General features: G+C 49.0%; 7 protein-coding genes across 7 annotated transcripts; 4 read left to right on the top strand and 3 right to left on the bottom strand.

The window, feature by feature from the left end:
- Window positions 1-306: 306 nt before the first annotated feature.
- Window positions 307-2,236, top strand: LTR64_000900 (uncharacterized protein; the record flags this gene model as incomplete). The annotated part of the gene is made up of 3 exons (XM_064895281.1): window positions 307-362; window positions 516-613; window positions 702-2,236. 3 exons carry the CDS (start codon window positions 307-309, stop codon window positions 2,234-2,236), a joined length of 1,689 nt encoding a protein of 562 aa, XP_064757968.1.
- An 897-nt stretch (window positions 2,237-3,133) lies between these two features.
- On the bottom strand, window positions 3,134-5,677 carry LTR64_000899 (uncharacterized protein; the record flags this gene model as incomplete). The annotated part of the gene is made up of 1 exon (XM_064895280.1): window positions 3,134-5,677. One exon carries the CDS (start codon window positions 5,675-5,677, stop codon window positions 3,134-3,136), a length of 2,544 nt encoding a protein of 847 aa, XP_064757967.1.
- Window positions 5,678-6,157: 480 nt separating this feature from the next.
- On the top strand, window positions 6,158-8,281 carry PXA2 (ATP-binding cassette long-chain fatty acid transporter pxa2; the record flags this gene model as incomplete). The annotated part of the gene is made up of 2 exons (XM_064895279.1): window positions 6,158-8,092; window positions 8,141-8,281. The coding sequence occupies 2 exons, from the start codon at window positions 6,158-6,160 to the stop codon at window positions 8,279-8,281; spliced, it is 2,076 nt and encodes a 691-aa protein (XP_064757966.1).
- Window positions 8,282-11,412: 3,131 nt separating this feature from the next.
- SDT1 (putative suppressor of disruption of TFIIS) lies at window positions 11,413-12,156 on the bottom strand (the record flags this gene model as incomplete). Its single annotated transcript, XM_064895278.1, has 1 exon — window positions 11,413-12,156. The coding sequence occupies one exon, from the start codon at window positions 12,154-12,156 to the stop codon at window positions 11,413-11,415; it is 744 nt and encodes a 247-aa protein (XP_064757965.1).
- A 633-nt stretch (window positions 12,157-12,789) lies between these two features.
- Window positions 12,790-15,264, top strand: LTR64_000896 (uncharacterized protein; the record flags this gene model as incomplete). Its single annotated transcript, XM_064895277.1, has 2 exons — window positions 12,790-13,800; window positions 13,888-15,264. 2 exons carry the CDS (start codon window positions 12,790-12,792, stop codon window positions 15,262-15,264), a joined length of 2,388 nt encoding a protein of 795 aa, XP_064757964.1.
- A 1,092-nt stretch (window positions 15,265-16,356) lies between these two features.
- LTR64_000895 (uncharacterized protein) lies at window positions 16,357-18,364 on the top strand (the record flags this gene model as incomplete). The annotated part of the gene is made up of 2 exons (XM_064895276.1): window positions 16,357-16,489; window positions 16,536-18,364. The coding sequence occupies 2 exons, from the start codon at window positions 16,357-16,359 to the stop codon at window positions 18,362-18,364; spliced, it is 1,962 nt and encodes a 653-aa protein (XP_064757963.1).
- Window positions 18,365-19,026: 662 nt separating this feature from the next.
- On the bottom strand, window positions 19,027-19,816 carry LTR64_000894 (uncharacterized protein; the record flags this gene model as incomplete). The annotated part of the gene is made up of 2 exons (XM_064895275.1): window positions 19,027-19,699; window positions 19,767-19,816. 2 exons carry the CDS (start codon window positions 19,814-19,816, stop codon window positions 19,027-19,029), a joined length of 723 nt encoding a protein of 240 aa, XP_064757962.1.
- Between the last annotated feature and the right edge of the window lie 219 nt (window positions 19,817-20,035).

The following is a 20,035-nucleotide window of genomic DNA, read 5'->3' as shown; positions in this document are numbered from 1 at the left end:
ACTCTCAGGCCTGGCAGAGGCTGACGCCGTCAATGGTGGCCTCAAAGTTCTCAGCGTTCCGCAATGGTAGATACTGTGCTTACTAGTAGTATCGCGCCTCTCTCGCATTGAATTTTCGTCTACTTATGTGCCCTCTTATAGCAACTATCTCAAACGAGGTCGGCGGGGTTTTAGATCGCTCCTGACGCAAGATACGCGTCAGTAGTGGTGCTAGCGGACCACTTCTTACGTGCGGTCCGAAATTGCGCTGCCGATTTCAACACAACCTCGTCAGTATCATAGTCTCAGCGACTACGGTCACTCTCGATGGCTAGCAGCGAGGTGTCCGATCACAGCGATGACCAGCGACTGAGCAAGACCGTGTGAGTTTCTTCCGGTCGAAAGCCCTAACACGGACATGATTGCCTTTTATCTATAAGCACGGTCAAATCCTCGTCAACCTGGTCTGACAAGATTAGCTGCCTTTTATGCCGACAACGGAAAACTCGTTGCGACCGCCATCTACCAAGATGTAGCTTCTGTGTCAAAGCGAAGGTCGAATGTCAATATCTTGGCCAACCCAGGAAGCGTGGTCTGCGTGCTGGCTATGTCACAGAACTCGAGTCTCGAATCGGTATGTTGATCGGATCTTGTACGATTTCGTTTTGTCTGTCATGACCAAGTCAGACATCAACTGTGACGTCTTACTGATGTGCTCCTAGAGTCTCTCCAAGGTCAATTTGATGCACTGAAGAATTCACTTACGTCGACTCCGGTTGTCACCACTTCTGCTACACCGTCGTTGATAATCGAGCCTCAGCAACAGTTCCACCTGCCAGAGATATCTCCTGCCGCAAATTCGTTTCCTCGCAAGCCGATAAATGGTACATCGCGACATCTTGCAGAGAGAAATGGTGCTGTTGCCGACCTGATGTCTTTGCCGAGCTCTTACTTCCATACACTTGCAGACTTCTGGTTTAAAGAAGATCACAATTGGCTACCTATCCTAGAGTATGAGAGGATTCAAGCTAGCCTGGCGGAACTTCCAGACACGGTCGACTATATACCTGATGTCGTGTTACGTGCAGTAATCGCACTCAAAATCGAGTATTCTTCTCAAGCAATTTCATTAGGCTATAAAGGGCGACGAAGATTGTCGCTGCACCTGCGTTCCGAAGTCCTGACAGAGGCAATGGCAAATCCATCGTTGAGCTCCATACAGGCATTGTTCATCATCGCGCTTCTCGATTTTGGCTCGGACAACATACCTAGCACATTCAATATCATGTCAATGTGCCGACGCACAGGTGAACACATTGGCATCTTTCGCCAGCTTCTGCAGCGTATCGAAGCACAGTCGCCACACCAAGTCGGTCCGCCATCACGAGAAACCTTCACATCTGGCAACTCCCAAGTTGCCCAGACATGGGGCATCCTCGCCTTCGACGCCGCCTCCTCACTGGGAGTATCCTGGCAGGACAAAACAGCCGCCCTTATCGACCATCTTTCGGGTATAGCATACGTTACAGCACCAGATTTCAGGGACTCCTTTGTCACCCACGTTCATTTGGCCGCAATCGGTCTGCAACCCGTGCATGACTTCTTCCTCTCCTTTGCACGAGGTCGTCATCAGGTACTGGAAGGAGAGACAATGACGGCAACTGAGGACATATATCACAACTCCATGTCCTATATTCGTGGCATGCCAACATCGGGATACACCATTCTCGCCGATGGCGCCGTCGATTTCGACATCAATCACATCTTCACTAGGCTCCTCGCGCATGCTGCCGTCATCATGATCTATCAGCGTTATGTCCTCGACAATGAGAACCAGAACATTCAGCTCGCACGTGATCGATGTATGGAGTCCTACCACCAGATCATCGACGTAGTCCGTAACATGTCAGATGCAGATACGGAGATCAACAGCCCAGCTTTTGCCCATTTCGTTGCACAAGCCATCCGCTTTCGACTAGCACTGGAGCGCGGCACAGGTTTCGCCCGCGAAGCAGTTTTCGATATACTTATGCATGCAATCAATATGTGTGCAAGGCGCTGGCCACTTGCAAGGAGACTCGATGTTGTATTTAGAGCTGCACTGGCCGAGATTGACTCTCAAGCTCCATTGGGTCTGCCTGAAGAGTTTTGGGATCTAAAGAAGAGCACGCATGATATCTCAGAGTCTTTGAAAACGTGGGTAAATACGAATAAAGAATTGCTGTGGTTGAGAAACCTGAACGGTCCTTATGCCTGAGAACTCTCCGAGGAGCGGACAATGTCAGTACCTACTAATGGGACAGGGCTGTCTCGTCGGGAAAGAGCAACGAGTGAATATTGCTCATCCAACTGCTTTACATATGAAAGTCCAACTACGGGTCCTCTTCACAAAGCTCGACCGTTTACAACAGCGGTATGGAACATGCTGGAAGAGCCATGCTGTCCACGTTCGTGGTGTGTGTCAGATCGTGAGCGGACACCTTTCGTCATCTCTATCGATGAACACCTGGCCAATTCCATCAATCACGTGACAATGGTTTTGGAAACATACAAGATGCAGCAAATGTGCATAGAATGTGATCGGTATCTATACTGCTAAAAGCATCTTCTACTCAGTTTAGCACACCGTAATAATCCAGCTGAGTTAAAGCTGAGGACGAAAGATTTCACGGAGCCCATACCTAAGCTGCATACGTTCTCAATTCAGCCGGTCATCCCTCTGATTTCCTCTGCTTGACATATTGTAACCATCAAGGCAAACCCGCAATGACAGACACATCCTGCAAACCCAACCACAAAGAACGTCGAGCAGCTGACCGACGAGCAAAGCAGAACAAGAAACCAGATGCCTTATTCGTGCGTCAAGAACGTATCGAGTGGCAGCTAGAGCAAAAGGCTAGAGCAGAAGATCAAGTCATGAGGAAACGGCGACAGATGGAAGTAAAAGAGGGCAAGCTGAGCCTGCAGAAGCAGTTCAAGTACGCTGTAATGGACTATTTGAATATAGAGCGCAGCCTGGTCCTCCTGTTCGTGATGTGGGTAGCATACCTGATGGGAGGCTGGCTGGGGAAATAAGTCTTTGAGAACGAAGTCAAAATGCTGGAGTAAGCTAACAGGTGTCTCGAGGGAAAGTGTGGACTATGTCGGTTATTAATCAGGACTTGTAATATCCAGATAGATCGAGGGCAAGGCAGAGGTGCTCAAGTCTCTGTAGCGCTGGCTTTAAAGATTTAGCTAAGAACCGGATTTCATGTAACCATATTTGCATCTGCGACCTGAACTCCTTCGATAAACGACTCATACTGGAGGCTTCTGAGCTAGTGAGGTCAGACAGAATCTCCAAACAAAGTGACAGGATTGAGCACGTCAACTGATAGGCTTTGGTCTGCTTCTCCCCCAGAAGAAGTCCTTCAAGAACTTCGTCTAGTATCTCCTCGTGGTAGTTGCGTAGTTGACTGATGCTTTTTACGATGTTCATACTCTCCTCGTATTTGTCTGTAAGTAGAAGATGATGTATCGTCTTCGTGTGGTTTAAGAACACCATGGCCGGAAGCTTTATCACTGTATTAAGGACGAAGTCAACAAGGGTCGAGACAAAATGATGGACCTCCGTGCAGAGTTTGTTGCTCTGTGTAGATGGGTATCGCGGTTGTCGTTTACGCACGAGCCTCAACCGCGTTTTCTGAGCCAGTGCATGCAGTCGAAGCAGTATAAGCAGGAATCTGAATACACGATCGTATCTATCGAGGATTGTCGGAGTGATGACGAGCTCGATGATGTGGTTTGATTGACTGTAATTCAACTTCAGGAAGTCGAGTACGTAGATTGAGTGAACGTCCCTACAGCACTCCAGTTCTTCCTCCGATAGATCTCGAATAGCGAAAGAGAGACAATCGAGTACCTCACGATTCAGCGCCGGACTTTCGGAATCTAAGAAAAGACCAGTAAGTGCAAGTCGTATTTCGGAAGTTGCGGGTGGCCAGGTCTCCCTATTATCGAGTCCGAGTCCAGCATTCAGCCCTGTCGCACTATTCTGGCCAGCGTCGAATAAAGCTCTACTCAATCGTGTAGCGAACGAGCCACTGCCCAGAAGCGGGAATGCATAAAGTGCCTCTAGATGCATTGTAAGGTTGTGATCGATGAACATCGTTTTTAGAAGCGTGTAAGTAGCAACACGGTGTTGAGCTTGAAGCGAGGGTGTCAGGGACAGTTTCAAAGATTGCAGAGGTGAGAGGTCCGGTTCGTTCTCTGCACGCTCCAACATTAGTGCTTCGGAGACCAAGTTCCGTATAGTCGGAGTTGCTGCCTCTTCCTTGTCGCTATTGCCAGCCTCAAACATCAAGTTATTCGGCAGCAGGTCGAAGTCGACCTGGAAGGGATATCCTGAAATCGAACAGACCTCGTGTAAACTATGTGGTATGGCATTGCTGTATGATCCACGTGGAAAGGCCTTCAGATTATCCTCAAGCTCATCAGCAAGCCGCTGCATTTCGACAATGTCTCCCCATTTATACACCAATGTCATGGATTCGAGAGGTTTGGCAGCATGGCGTTGTGACTGCGGGTCATGCTTGTACACAATGACAAGGCATTCGGTGGTTTCGCTGACAACATCCATCTCCTGCGGAAGTAGATCTGACAAGAGCACACTAGCCGTGTTAAATGTTTGCTCTGAAGGCGTGCGGAGCTGTTCACTGATCTTGCGTAGAACAGGTTCAACAATAGCGGCTGCCAAAAGATTGATTGTGTATTGAAAGTCGCTAGCTGAAAACCAGGCTTCGTCAAGAGCCGCGAGGACTGCTGTCAAGAGTGTCTTCTCGTCAACCGCACGGCCAACAAGGCTAGTGAGTCTTGACAATAAGCCAACTATTCCCATATAAAGCTCGGCATTGTCGTGCAGCTGGAGAATGGTAGTGGTGCCGGCGACTTGTGCTGCAAAATGCTGCTCGATGCCATAGACAACCTGAACGATTGAGCTCTGCAAGGCGCAGACAGTTGAAGTAGTGCTTAATAAATCACAGAAGTCCTTCAGACGCCGGATGTCAGACCCTAGAGAAATAAACCGACCGCAGACCGTGCGTGTGAACTCTGGGGTCAGTCCCGGCAGACTAATATCATCAATGCTCAGCCGGAAGGTAGATGATGTGTTGTCCCACATAAAGAAGCGGGAGTTTCGGCCAAGCATGAGATTAACGAGCGCATGGCGCATGTGGTCAACATCGGCATACTTCAGACGAGTATCGTGTTTGGATCGCCATACTCTGCTGATGAACGCGTCGTATACTTTTGGCGCCGTTTCTGTCAAATATATTGGCTTTTGTAACTGGTTGTTATGGCCATTAAAGTGGTCCCAGCTCAGAAGCTCGTGTCTTGATTTGGCTGGAGATGTGAAAACAGCTGTCCAAATGTTAACGTCGTCTTCGTAGAATTGAGAAGCTACTGTATGCGAAGGAGTGTGTTCGGGCTCTGTTGATGTTGAGTCGTCAACATCGATTCGTTCCAAGGAGTCATGTGCAAGTTCTAACTTCAAGATGCTAGGTTGCAGCTTGTGTACGGAAGCTTGTGGCACTTCCGCCAGATGCAAGAATTCATTTTCCGGACTTGCGTCGAACTCGACGGCGCACCATGCATCGGCAGATCCTAGGTGCAGAGGTTGTAATTCTATGATGCCTTCAGACGAGAAAGGATCTGTTTCCATTTGGTATACCATCACAACAATATGTTAGTCCACGGACTCGCCAATAGAATGTCGAGCGTATACTCAACCGTGCGTCTAGATCTACACATTGTGATGAACACCGTGATCTTACAAACATTAGCGAGACCAGCTCTAAGTGCTTGATACCAAGTCACTCTTCACCAGCATCCATTTACAACGTGTTGGTGCCCGGATTACTGATCACGTTTGAGCGTCTATTGGAGTAACATTGCCGAGCCACTCTTACACTTTCACATGCCAGATTGAAGAGCCATAATATGTTGCCGCCAAAACACATTGATTCAGTTGTTCACTCAGCAATTAGAGATCGAACCACAAGCGCGGCCTGCGCTCCTGCCGACGAAGTTCAGTTCGCATGTGCTCCCATTGCCTTCAAGTTGGTCATGATACCTGAGTGAATCGTGGTCGATCTGAAAACTTCCACATCCAAATGTTTGCGACAATCAGTTCTACAAGCAGATGGCGGTGCAGTCGAAATTGCTGCCACCTGGTCGCAATCTCAAGCAGCTGATAGCCGAGCTTACCGAACGATACCTCAAGCATCGTACCAAGATCTCCAGAACCGTCTATGTCACACTTGTCGTTGCGCTAACACATCGCGTCTACAATGCCGTATCCGAGCAGAAAGCCGCTGCGAGGGGGCAAGCTGAGTTACGAGCACGCCAAACTGCTTCTGGTGAGGACCTCAAAGAAACAGAGCACAAGAAGAAGCGCGTTGAACTCAATAGAGAGTTCTTCCGGAACCTACTCAGGCTGCTTAAGATATGCATTCCAGGTTTGAGGAGCAAGGAGTTGCGCTTGCTGGTATCACACAGTATTTTTCTGGTTGTGAGGACTTTACTGTCCTTGTATGTTGCCGAGCTCGACGGAAAGGTCGTTTCCTCACTCGTCAAGGGCAGAGGGAGGGACTTCATACTAGGATTGGTGTGGTGGATGTTGGTAGCTGTTCCTGCAACCTTTACTAACTCCATGCTGCAATATCATCAATGCAAGCTGGCCTTGGCCTATCGAACAAGGCTCACGAACCACATCCACCAGAAATACCTCGATAATATGACCTTCTACACTCTTACAGCTCTTGACGATCGAATCAAAAACGCTGATCAGCTGATTACCGTCGACGTGTCTCGATTTTCCAACTCCCTTGCCGAGCTCTACTCGAATCTTGCCAAGCCAGTACTAGACATGGTTATCTATAACTACAGCTTGTCCAGGTCGGTTGGTGGAGAAGGCTTGTTTGCAATGGCCCTACTGGTACAGGTATCAGCAAACATAATGCGCGCTCTCACACCTCCCTTTGGCAAGTATGTAGCTGAAGAGGCAAGACTAGAAGGAGAGTTCCGTTTTCAGCATACTCGACTGATAGATTACAGTGAGGAGATTGCTTTGTATGGTGGACACGAAGCAGAAAAAGACGGCTTGGACAAGGGTTACTTTACGCTGATCAAGCATGTTAATCGCATCCTGAGAAGAAGATTTTATCACGGCTTCATGGAAGACTTTGTCATCAAGTACTTCTGGGGTGCTCTCGGCTTGCTTCTATGTAGCGTGCCGGTCTTCTTCAAGATTCCTGGCCAATCAATCGGAAAGCTCGCCAACCATACTGAGTCGTTTATCACAAATCGCCGACTGCTCTTAAGCAGTTCTGATGCTTTTGGACGAGTCATGTTCAGCTACAAAGAGATCGTCGAGCTGGCTGGCTACACCTCAAGAGTGTCTAGCTTGCTCGACGTAATGGATGAAGTTTCACAAGGAAATTTCCAAAAGCGACTGGTTAGCTCAGCAAGTATCGAAGGAAATGCTCAGGTACTCAGTGGGCGTGGTGAGGTCGAAGAGAGCGAGAACATCGAGTTTGACCAAGTACCAATCATCAGTCCCAACGGCGATGTACTCGTAAAAGCCCTCAGCTTCCGCATTCAGCCAGGTGATCACATGCTGATCGTAGGGCCCAATGGCTGCGGCAAGTCTTCACTCTTCCGCATTCTTGGTGGCCTTTGGCCAGTCTACGGCGGAAAGGTCAAGAAGCCTAATTTTGAAAGCATCTTCTACATCCCTCAACGACCATATTTATCGAGAGGTACTCTCCGAGACCAGATCATCTATCCCGACAGCTTATACGAGTTCAGAGCCAAGAAAGTTTCCGAGGATGACCTGCTCGATATTCTGCGTGTTCTGGAGGTTGAATCAGTGGTGGATCGGCCTGGCGGTTGGGATGCCATCGAAGAATGGCGTGATGTTTTCTCTGGTGGCCTTCAACAAAGAGTTGCTATGGCTCGTCTATTTTACCACAAGCCAAAGTACGCCATACTCGACGAATGTACAAGTTCCGTGACTATGGACATGGAGAGGAAGATGTATGAAACAGCCAAGAGCCTGGGCACAACTTTGATGACTGTAAGTCATCGCAGAAGTCTTTGGCGATATCACAACTTCATCCTACAGTTTGACGGAAAGGGTGGGTTTGGCTTCGGACCTCTAGACGCTGATCGACGGATTGAGCTAGAAGATGAGAAGGAGGAAATTCTAGCGCAACTGAGGGGCGTTGAGACCTGGCAGACACGCATGAATGAATTGAAAGGCTAGTAGTGGATGTGCAATCGTTCAACATTACCTGGACGAGCTTGCTGACATAGCACGATGCCAAGTACGTGGCTCGTGCGCGAGGATGAATGTTGCAGTATGAGCAGATGGTGGCAGCCTCGGATACAATAGCCTGATTGCGATGATAAGCTCGGACCACTACCTAGTACCAGATCAAGTCATGGTGGCACGTACCTTTGTATCGAAAAGGAAGCCGAAAGCACATCCCGGGACTAGATTTGCAATCTTATTTCGAACGAGTCAGAAGGCCTGGGGCTTGCAATTCTGCTCGAGCCTCAAAGCTTGTTCGTCAACAGATACCAAACATGGGGTTCAGTGGCTTTGGTGCCTGACAACATATGGAGGAATAAAGACGGCACGAAAAAGCCGCGATGAACCCGAAACAATAGGAGCGGACTTTTGTATAACCACAACCAATAGGAACGCTCCCGATTAGCTTCAATCTACCTCTTCAAGTTACTGTTGCCAAGAACGGATCGACTCCGGAAGTCACGACGGTAACAACCAGCTAGTTCAAATTCGACGCCTACTTGTTATGGACATGCCGTCTCGTTATCAATGCAGCCAGCCACAACTCTGCCTCTCCTATACAACTCACATCTGGTTACTGTCGTCGAGAAGTATTCCGTATGCGATCCTCACAAACAATCAATGAGTGTCAACTACACCGGAAACGGATCTTGGTGGCTTGCGCACCGCATGGGTCTAGAGCACGCTCCCACGAACTTCGAGTGGGTGCCACTAGAACGATCTATCGTGGCCAGTTCCGTATACAATGAATACTCGGTGGGTCGTATTCGAGAAGGGTTGAGCGCAGTTCTAGACATGAAACTTGATTGATCTTCCGGCATCATTTAGGGTCAAATACAAAACTACGAACCGTACGATGAGCAGTCGACGTTCTTGGGCTTGCAGCTGCAACCCTTTTGACGTGTGTTCAATAGACTGAGGTTCTGGCCTGGAAGCGTTTTGCACGTGGCTAAGGAGGTTGTGTACCTCGAGCCAAGCTGGCTGACAATGCGATGGACGATCCCTTACTCGAGGTCCGTGCGTATCCCATTTCCGGTCACTAGCAACCTCACAATCCACTCCTCTACTAACAGGCTTACTACAGTGGTCCATGAGTAACTTGACCTCGTGTTCACCCAAGCCTCATCAGTTCAGGTCATGCCACGAGTATGTTCCGACGATCACGGTGCGTAGCAGATGCAGATCAGATGTTCTGGACTTGCCTCATGTTGTTGCCTCTATGATATGTCTGCTGAACTCCTATTGACGGGGTCTTGCACATATATCTCTTGTTATTCAAGACAGTATTTAACCATTAGCCTAAACTCTACCAGTCACGTAATTTGCAGACATAGCAGAAAACACCTACAACTCATTTCATATCTAGCATCTATCATGAGCACCTGTGTCAAGCCAAGCAGCACAACTCTATCTAAGACATCATCTTCTGAGTCATTACGATCTACTTGCTCTATGTCTCGAGCAGGTTACTCACATCCTTTGTACCGTGCCCGGCCTGAAAAGCACGAAGCTGTCACTATCACGACTATCGAAGTGGAAGAGTCAAGATTCTCATCTTGCTCGACGTCTCCCAACTCTTCGAGTGAATCGCTCGACGCACTCTCTGTCCCGATATCTTCACGGTTATCAGAATTATCGTTCTTGTTGCCGACCGCTGTATCTGGACGTAGAAGCACCCACAGCTCACGATCGCCGTCCCAATCAAGCTCGAGATATGCTGACGATCACTATCCTTTGATCACCACAGTGGAAACCAGCAAGCCTGCGATCAGCTCGATACTCGATATGGCTCATGCCTACAATACCTATATCAGAGCCATCAACTCTTGTCACAATCATGCGAACACGATTGGCACTGACGAAGTGGCTGGCTTTCTATTCTTCAATCAGACGTTGTACAATATTCTATCACAGCATCTGAAATCGGATCAACAATATCTTCAACGTCTTGTACGAAACCCTCTTGTCTTGTCTCAAATATTTGGCAACTCAATATCAATACACGATGACCGTACCTTTCAGACATCGTTTCATGCTTGGGGCCAATATATACACGATCCACATGTCCACAGAAAGTTCTCCCACAGTGCCCTTCAAGCACACATCAGTGCCTTTGGCTCCCGTCTCGTACAGCACCTTCATGACGAGGTCTTCCAGCTGAGTGCACTAGTTGACGAAGAAGTCCTTCTACCCGAACACCTGAGCCATATATGGACCAGATTCGAAAAAACTCTTTCGGCGAAGCTCGACATGTGGACTGACAAAGCACTACTTGTTGGTTGTCAAGATCGACACTTCAGCGTCAATGGACAGCGCAGGGAGCAAAATTTTCCTAGACTGCCATTGGGTACAGCTACCATGGTCAGGCTATGGCATTCGAGACGGCATAGCGGTGCTTGGATGAGGTATTGTTCCAGTGACTTCAGCGGCAAGCGTCGCGTTGTCAGAACATGAGCGAAAACACCTTTGATGATACCAATTTGTTTCTTTGGCTGGATATTAGCGAGCGTGGGAACTGTGACTATAGACTGCACATTTTAACGATAGTACTTTCACTAGTACGCTGTATTAAGAAAGATCATGATTTCTTCTCTACGAATAAATTGAGTATAACTACGTTCCACCACTTTCTTCCCATATCAGATGGCCTGTATACGCGCTGAATGTATCACAGCACCGGCAACTCGATTCCACGAAGACGAGGTTACATACCTCAAGTTCGACAACACTTGCATTCGCATCCACTCGTACAGCTGCAAAGTGCATTTGCGAGAAAAACATCATAGCCCGAAGGTCGCTTCCCATGCATCTGTACGTTGACTATACGGAGATTACAGTCTGCAGGTCGGATGCAATAACATGCAGGCAACATCTTGGCTATGCGAATTTAGCGCAACAAGCGAATTAAAAAAGTTAAAAAAGCCAATAATGTAGGCTATGATAAGCGGCACAAGAATAGAAACATGGAGGGAATGAATTATTAGAATTGGAAGGTCACAACGGCAAGATACCAGATCGCACTTATGGTTGTTGGAACCGTTTGTCGCACCTTCCGCAGCGTGCTGTAAAGATGACTAAATTCTTCATTTCGGTAGATCACTTTTTGGAAATTCGCTCGCAGATACATCATCTCGTAATGTTTCTGGAAAGAGCCTGAGTAGTTCGTTCAAGTGCTGAATTTGATGCTCGCATGGTAGAGTGGGCGGATCACCGGGCCAGCCTTCTTCAACCAGGTGAACAGTGTTCCAGCCTCGTTCGTAAGCAGCTTTGCAATTCAACCACGAATCATCCACAAAGTATTTCTTGGTCGAGGAAGTACAACCTGATTCTCTTTCTGCCTTGTCGAACATTGCTGGTGCTGGCTTGGGAACGAGTGGTCTCTCGGCGTAATTACAGTATGTAATTCCTTCGAAGAGATCGTCAACTCCTAGTAATTTCACCACACGTTTGCCATGGGTGATATGCGCATTCGTGAAGAGCCACATTTTGACTTTGGTTTTGTCGAAGCATTGAAGGAGTTTCCGTAGATCTGGATCTGGTGTCAAGAGATCGTCGAGCGGAAGCGCATCGTCAACCTCGTGATTGAAATCTAGAGGGTCAATTTCATGGTGGCGCGCCAGACCCTCTATGGCTAGACCGTAGTCCTTGTAGTACTGCAGATGAAGTCGTGTCGCTTCCTCTGCTGGGCAGTCTAAGTGACTGACGAAGTACTTGTTGATTAACCTGGCCATGTGGTCGTGGACTTTCTTGGATTTGGCGTAGAGGCAGTTGTCAATGTCAAAGAAGAAGACAGCACGTTCATCGCGCGTTGCCGGTATCGAACCCATGATGATGGCGTATGGGTTTCCAGAATTAGGTGAATAAGGAGTGTTTCTATAGTCTAGGTTTATCGCAATGGAAAGAGAGACAAGCTTCTGCCTGTGGTAATGCAAGGGCTTTTTGCGTGGTGACAAAAGAAAGGTTTGCTCACCGTTGTTGGTGAAGCGATTGTTTCTTGAAACAGCAATGCAATTCTAATTCGTGATCAGCGTTTGATAGCCAAGGACAAGAGCATGACGACGCTATTTAAAGTGTAAAGAATGGCCACATGAATCATACCATCGCAACGAGGTTGGTCGTCATTACTATTACTACCAGAAAGGCACTTTTAAGAGAAGGTATACCGAAGGAGGATCGGCGAACAGATTTCCTGGTGTCGACTCCGCTTCAGGTCAGATTTGGCAGGTGCGCGAGCTCAAAGCGCAGGACTCGATCAAGTGCTCATCTCTTCCTCTCGTTCACGCTGTGAGTATCACTACTGGATCACTCCGTACCCTCGGCAAACAGACGCACTGGCGACATAGTTGTTCTGTTCTTTTGATTTGACTATCATAAAAAGATATATCTGGCGATGTGCTGGTAGCTCGCGAACACCCCTTTCTTGCACTTGTCGCGCTTGGCTTTATCACAGAGGTATAAGCATGTCAGTCACGGCAACTGCTGTTGCCAATGGTGTTCTACCTCATGCCCAAGATGCCACAGACACGATAGCAGAGTTTGGGAAGATTCTCAAGCTGCGCGACGAGATCTTTGCAGGTAACCACCCTCGACTGACCGTGCCTACGCATGTTCTTAGGAAAGTCTCACCTGTTTCGTCTTCTCTTTCTTCAGCGCAACTTTCCGTTTCATTACAGCAGCCATCAATTCAATTGCCAGGCTTAGGCCTTACTCAGAATGAAGAGCACCAACGACCAAAGTCCACGACTGCGCCTGCGCAGCCGACCAGCACGGCTTCGGGCATCCTCCCTGTCCTATTGACAAAGTCAGAAGATCTTGTTCGAGCCGAGACAGCACTGCATAGACAGAGACTTGAGAAACAGCTACGCGATCAGTTTGAGCAGAAGAGGTTAGATTCTCGTAAAAGACCTGCCCCAGCTGAAGCCAAACCTGATTTTGATATTTCTGCTCTTCTTGCCAAAGCGTTGGACGCCGTCAAGCCCATCTCACTTGCAAAGGACCAATCTGGGAAGGAGGATGACAACGATTCAGTTGACGAGAACTCATTCTACTCTAGTAGAGCCCCTGACTCCACCCCCGAACGAGGTGAGCAGTCGACTTCTTCCCAGGATCAAGATGGCGTGGATGGCATACAAGCTGAAGTTGCAGATACTTCAGCAGCTGCAGTACCTTCAGGTCCTGCACGTCCTTCACCTCGAACACAACCCGAGCCCACGATCGCCGCCAAGCCCGCAACAAACCCCTTCGACAAGCCGCGAGATGTTATCAGGGTAGATGCGGATGACGAAGAGGAGGAGGGGGAGTATTCTCCACCCGAGGCTGACCAGTATGTCGTTCAGAACGGCAACAATAACATCAGAACCAATGCGCCAGCAGCCATGGACCCGCGCAGCAGGCAAATGCGCAGATATTCAGACTTGGATCATAATGGCAAGAGAGCTGCGTCGCCCTCCGATCCAAACAGCATGAGGATAGTAAGAAATCACATTACCTCCCCCATTGCCCCTCAACCATCTCGCGTCTCCCCTCTCACTTTTACTAAGGATTCACTTGTTTCGCAGGGTCGACAGTACCAAAACGGTCGTCAACGCGAACGAGCGGATTCCCCAAGTCAGAGCCCTGAGAATTTCGCTGCTAAGAACAAGCGCCGCAAGCTTGAAAGAAAGGCTGAGAAAAGAGCACGACGAGGGATCAAGCAAGAGAATATTTCGCCACCTCCATTCCACGATATTCAACCTCTAGGCTCGAACAAACCTCAGCCAGACGACCGACCTGTTGTTATCGATGAGCCTCCTCAAGTCCAGGAGATACCATACGTACCAGCTCCTACCTATGTTGATACTCCTCAACGGCTAGCACCTCGACAAACCGAACTCGTCCCTATGAGCGAGCCACGGGTTGTGTCAAGAGCCTCAATACGACCACGAGACGGACAAGATCTGAGAAGAGTTGCTAGCTTGCATAGTCTACGTACTACGGAGCAGCCACGCGAGTATACTGACTACGACCCAGCACGGTCGCGAGCAGTAAGCTATATGCCGGTAGCCAGTCCTCTACGGGAACCACCTCGTGATTATGCTTCGGATACCGAGAGACCAATCCAAGAAGTGAGAGTTGTTCGCACTCCAGCTCCAGAATATCGCGAGGTCTATGCACATGGACAACCTGAGATTCGGTATATTCCGGAACCAATGCCTCCTCCACCTAGGGAACGCATTGTGGTAGATCAATATGGCCGTCGTTTCCGCGAGATTGTGCAGGAATCAGCATCAGCTGCGCCACAACCTGCCCCCTCCCACCCGATGAGGGACTCCGTGGCTCCAATACCACGTTACTACGATGACTACACGCCTACCCGGGCAGCCTCTGTCATGTTTGAGGAACGAGGTCCACCTCCGCGATTTGAACATGAAATGCCTCCACCTCGAGTCATGCGACAAGTGGTTGCTCAGCCTGGCACACCCATGTCTGCAGCTAGAGAGACGTATGAGCCTACATCAGGTGGCAGAGTCCCAAGCGCTGCAGTCTTCGAACGCCCTGCAACTCGCCAGGTCGTATATGCGGATGCTCCTGAAGAAATCCGACCACCGCCACGAATGGCTAGTGTTCAACCTCAAGCCCAAGCCTCATACGCTCCTGTACAATACGAAGAAGTGCCACCTAGGCAGCTAATGCCGCGAGCAACTTCTGTGCGACCTGCTCCACCACAACAACGTGAAGGTAGCGTTTTCGTTGATGAACGAGCGTCTGTGCGTCGTGAGTATTTACCTATGGAGCAGTCGCAACCGTCTCGTTATCGGGTAATTGAGCAACCCTCGTACCAGCCAGTGTCTCAGATGCAGCCACTACCGAGATATATCGACGCTGAAGGCAGAGAGATTATCTATGCCCCACCACCACAGGATGATGGTGGAATACGGTATGTACAACGATATTAAGCAATTTGGGCTTGAAACTCAGAGCAAGGCGTAAAAGTTATTGGAAGGTCGTTCAAGTTTCAGCTATTCGATCATATACGTGGAGGATGGAGCAGAAGCGTGTGTGGTGTCCTGGGACTCTGCTTTGTAAACTATAGCATTCTACTTAATATGGACTTATGGAGAGCAAGGCGGAATTGTATGATCAGTGGTTCAGCGGTGAGCTGCAGTAATGACGGAGCCTCACGTTAGTTCGAAGCGAAATTTCAAAACTATGCTCTGAGCAACTCTTTCCAAGCTGGAGCTACTGGGAGCTCTGAAGCTTCAGTACGTGAATTAAGAATTCCTTTCTTCGCGAACTTGCCAGCACGTTATGTTTCAGATTTCCTCTAACCCATCGCAGCACAATGGCTTTCAGGTTCGGGACTCCCTCCCGCGTACCCACCATCGATGGTCGTTTTCTATTGGTCAAGGCATAGCGCCTAGACTTCGCGCCTGGGATTGGAATCACTTCTTGTCCAACCAACCACCATGAGTACACGACTTTGTTAACCTCGACTCCTTCCACGCGATACCTACTTGCTCTGCTTACACTTCTCGATCGCAAGCCACCATCTGAACTGCTGGCATGATGAAGGCCAATCAACCCGGTGGAAGCGCTGATCGAGCATGTCAGAGATTCGTGATTTTGCTGACAGATTTCATCCTGACGGTTTCGTTTACAGGTATGTTACTTGCAACTCTGGTGTTCGGGGTTTCTGTTTCGTCTGCCCTGCCCATGCGGCTTGCAGCTTCATGATGTTACCCTAGTCGCTCCTTTCCATCTGCATTTGCACTACATGATACTTGTGCCTGCTTCGCTGGCAGTGGTATCTCATGTACCTGCATTAGTCTCTCTTTCTTTCCACGTTTTAATTCTCCGATACCAAGGGCAGAGCCATTTTATTAATATCCCGGTTGGGCAAGGAAGAGGTGAACAAGATCCCTGATGCTGGTCGTTGGGAGGTCAGTTGAGCAAAGATATCATAATATAGTTGGAGCTGAAAAAGTCGTTGTATACGTTCTTTCGGCTTGGGAAGTATTGCGGCTGTGGTGAAGAGATCAGACAACAACATGTCCCAATCACAGCCAGACTCGCCACGAGGCCAGGCCTCATGCTTTGGCATCCTGAACTGTCTGAGCGCGAAGGAGACTGTGCGAGAGAAAAAAGAAAGCTATGCTCAAAAGCGTGCCTCGAGGCGCATTGGTACGAGTCATTCTGACGAGGTACGGATCCAGACTGACAAAGATAGGTGTCGAACGTCCTATGCGAGTGATACATCATCAGCCTCATTTGGTAGAGCCTATGAAGCTCACAGTTTACGATGTATTGCCTCCTACACCAGTCACGGCACAAGCTACAGTGTCGAAGTTCGTCCATCAGAGCAGGAAGTCATTGTCACGAGCCTCGACCCGAACTAGTTTCGTTACAAGAAAGCAAGCAATCACAAGACCGAACGTTGCGAAACCTCAACCAGCACTGGCTGCTGACGACTGTCAATTGAGGCGCAACCCATCCTTCCGACCCTTACAGCTCAGCATCTATAACGAACAACGCCTGTCAGACCTACCAGAGTTCGACCAAGTGAGCTTCACCGAAGCTGGCGAGATCAGGTTCCCTCCTAGAGCTTTGGTTCGAACTCAGTCAGAGGAGATGCTCACCCGCCATACACCAGCAGTGCCGCGGTCCACGTATGCTAAGCCAGCATCGATGTTTGAACAGACACTATCTAGGAGGATGTCGCATGTTCGGAACGATACTGAATCGACTATCGTCTCTAACTCAAGGCCTCCATCGTCCTATGATGCGCTGCACAGTCATCCTATATCATGGTACTCTACACTACCTGGACTGCCTTCAACCATGCAATTCGCAATGGCACCAGATCAGGGCAAGAAAATTCTCAGTCCAATGAAGGAAGAGTTTACACCTCCACCAAGCGGCGCCGTCATGATCAACGGCAAGGTTTTGGCTTTCCCAGAAGTTGACGTCCACAGAATACCTACAGAAATGGCACATCGTTCTCTCCTGCCACCTGCCATAGGTCAAGAAAGTGATTTAGCAGCTCCTGCTCCGATTGTCGATCCTGGCCCAAATAGAAGGACCACGATCATCGCCAAACACAAGATGAAAATTTCTCAATCAGCATCAATTGTGCTTGCATCTTCCACCGCTCTAAGAACTCGGACCAACACACTGGAACAAGCACAAGCTACCTCGCCTCAACCAGCAGATCTTCAGCAGGCGCCCCCTGCCGAGGAGCCAAGATCCTACTTTCACACAGACTTCAAGACTAATACTCGTATCAACCAGTGGTTGAACAATGACACCAACAACAAAGATGAGGCCACCACTCGTTCGCGGAACTCATCGGTCAGCACGGTCAAGACTACAACCACATCATCGTCTTTCGCTGAACACAGACGCAAACGTTCTCAATTCTATCAACTCAACCACAACAAGGCGCAGACTCCATCTCCGGTCGATCAAGTCACGTCAGCAGCAGCCAAGCCAATTAAGACGCCAACACCACTCAACCTATACACACCATTTCCACGTCAAAAAGCAATCAATACTAATGCGAATGCCGTCGATCGTGGTCATGCTAGATCTCCATCTTCCTCCGCCAAATCCCACACGCGAACACAGACAACGTCAACAGTCGCCTCAACAGTCGCAACTGACGTGCTCTTCGAGCAGCCCGAGACACCCGAGCTGATCCACGAAGATCGACAGCCAGCACAGCAACCTGCCAGGCGAGCCTACGACGCCGAGTCCGTGACCACCGTCGACATGAAAAGCCGCACAGGTACAATGAAGAGCACAATCACTTCACACTCATACCACCAAGTCGTCACCGGTCCTGACACAATCCCAATCCACCTAGAAGAGGAGGTTAAACCTGAAGGCAAGACCATCGCAGTAACGACCACAGGCTTCGTGTTCAGAGGCAGCACGCCCAGCCCAAGCCCTAGTCCACGGACACCACTGAGCGCAAAAACCAAGGACGTCGAGAAGATGATGTTTGAGATGTGTGCTCAGGGTGGCTATAGACGAGTGAACGTTGGTCTCGCTTTTTAGTGGCAAGCAGGCTTGCCTTTCTTTTTTGATTATCGAACCCAAGAGTTGGAAAAGTTTGGAATTGTTTTCATTTTTTGTTCAAAGATACCCAAGATCTAGATGGGGAGGCGGCAATTTTGCCTGGCCATGTGATAGTCTTACACTCTTAATGTTCGAGTTGACTAAATTTCTATCTGTTTATAGTGATACCCTGGAGGATATAGATAGAAACTAAATTTGAAAGACCGATTGGGCTGACTCAGAAGACCTCTGAAGTGCTTTAAGTATATGTGCTGAGAACTTTAGCTCTTTTTGAAGTCGTGAATGTAGGCATGCGGAACAGATGCAGGAGCTGTTCACGCACTACACTGATTGCGTTGACTGTCCACGCTCCTAAGGAGGGAGAAGCAATATTCCGAAATTCTCTGTTACATGAACAAGGGTAGTGAAGCTTGCCACAGGCGGGACTCTGGGGCTGGCCAGTTTCCTGATGATATAGATGATCGGACCATAAGGTGTTCAATGCTTGCACACTGGACTTCGAGGTGGCGACGCTCTTTCCTCTGTTATATGCCTGTCTTGGTCTTAAACAATCGTTCGTCGCCACGACGCGCCGTCCTGCTCAGTCTGCCTGACATGAATACCAGGGAATTAATATAAACGCGAGTCCGACGTCAAGTGGCTCAAACCCCATCCTTGAAATGTACTGTCTTACAGCATGTTTCGCCATTGACATGTTCGTGGTAGCGGCAACTGTTGCCCTCTGTCGGATCGTCCAGCAAGACACCCTCCGTGCCTTCTCTGATCGCATTGAGCACATCGACAGCAAAATTGGGAGCAGCCTTGAAGCACTCGAGATACATCGAAGCATCTCTTCTGGAATCAGGGTCCATGATCTGCCTTGCAGCGATCCTGCTGACAAGCTTTCGAAAGGGAGAGTTGACAGCAGTGCGATTATAGATAGGTCGTATCTCGTCCCCACCAGGCACGAGTCGTGTCTCGTAACATCCTTTCCGAAACTGATCAATTGCCTGATTCTTCAGCTCGTGCATGCCTATTTTCTCGCAGAGTATGTACAGATTCTGGCAGGCAAAAGCGTAGTTCCATTTCTGATCTGCCTTTAAGGTCGAAACGTCATCGATGCGACCTTGATATAGCCACTTCACAAAGACGCGAAAAGCGCTTGGATCTTCCTCGGGCAGGTCGACCTTTCCGTCTCTGATACGCTTCTCCTCACCATTTATCAAGTTATCGTCATCGAAGTATTTCGAGTGATGGCGCAAAAGGTTATGGTGGATGTGCCAACTCTTGCGCTCGGCACCTACCGTAATCTCGAGGAGAGGACCGGAGAGTAGTCTTTTTGCAGCGGTCAGCTCTGAGCGAGTTGCGCGAGCAAAGGATGCTGGAGACGGAGGAAGCTTACTCGGCGAACGTATCTGCCGATAATTCGGAGATGTTGCTGCTGGACGACATGGTGTGGTTGGCTTGCTCATTGAGGAGAGAGAGAGGACTATGTCGCAAAAAGCAGGTCTTGTATTGATCGTGTTTGGATTGCTGAGGAATGCGCCATCGCAGGTATGCGACGGTGTGCTTGCACAAGCATGAGCAGGAACGCGATGAGCGGATGACGGAGGTCTCTGGTACAAGCTTCACTGAGTTTGGCTGCGACTCCCCTGGACCTGCAGCAATGTT

The sequence above is a fragment of the Lithohypha guttulata genome (assembly GCF_036872675.1).
Source record: "Lithohypha guttulata strain CCFEE 5908 chromosome Unknown scaffold_1, whole genome shotgun sequence".
Classification (NCBI taxonomy): domain Eukaryota; kingdom Fungi; phylum Ascomycota; class Eurotiomycetes; order Chaetothyriales; family Trichomeriaceae; genus Lithohypha; species Lithohypha guttulata.
The sequence above is the reverse complement of the archived record's forward strand: the minus strand, read 5'-3'. Positions and strand labels throughout refer to the sequence as shown.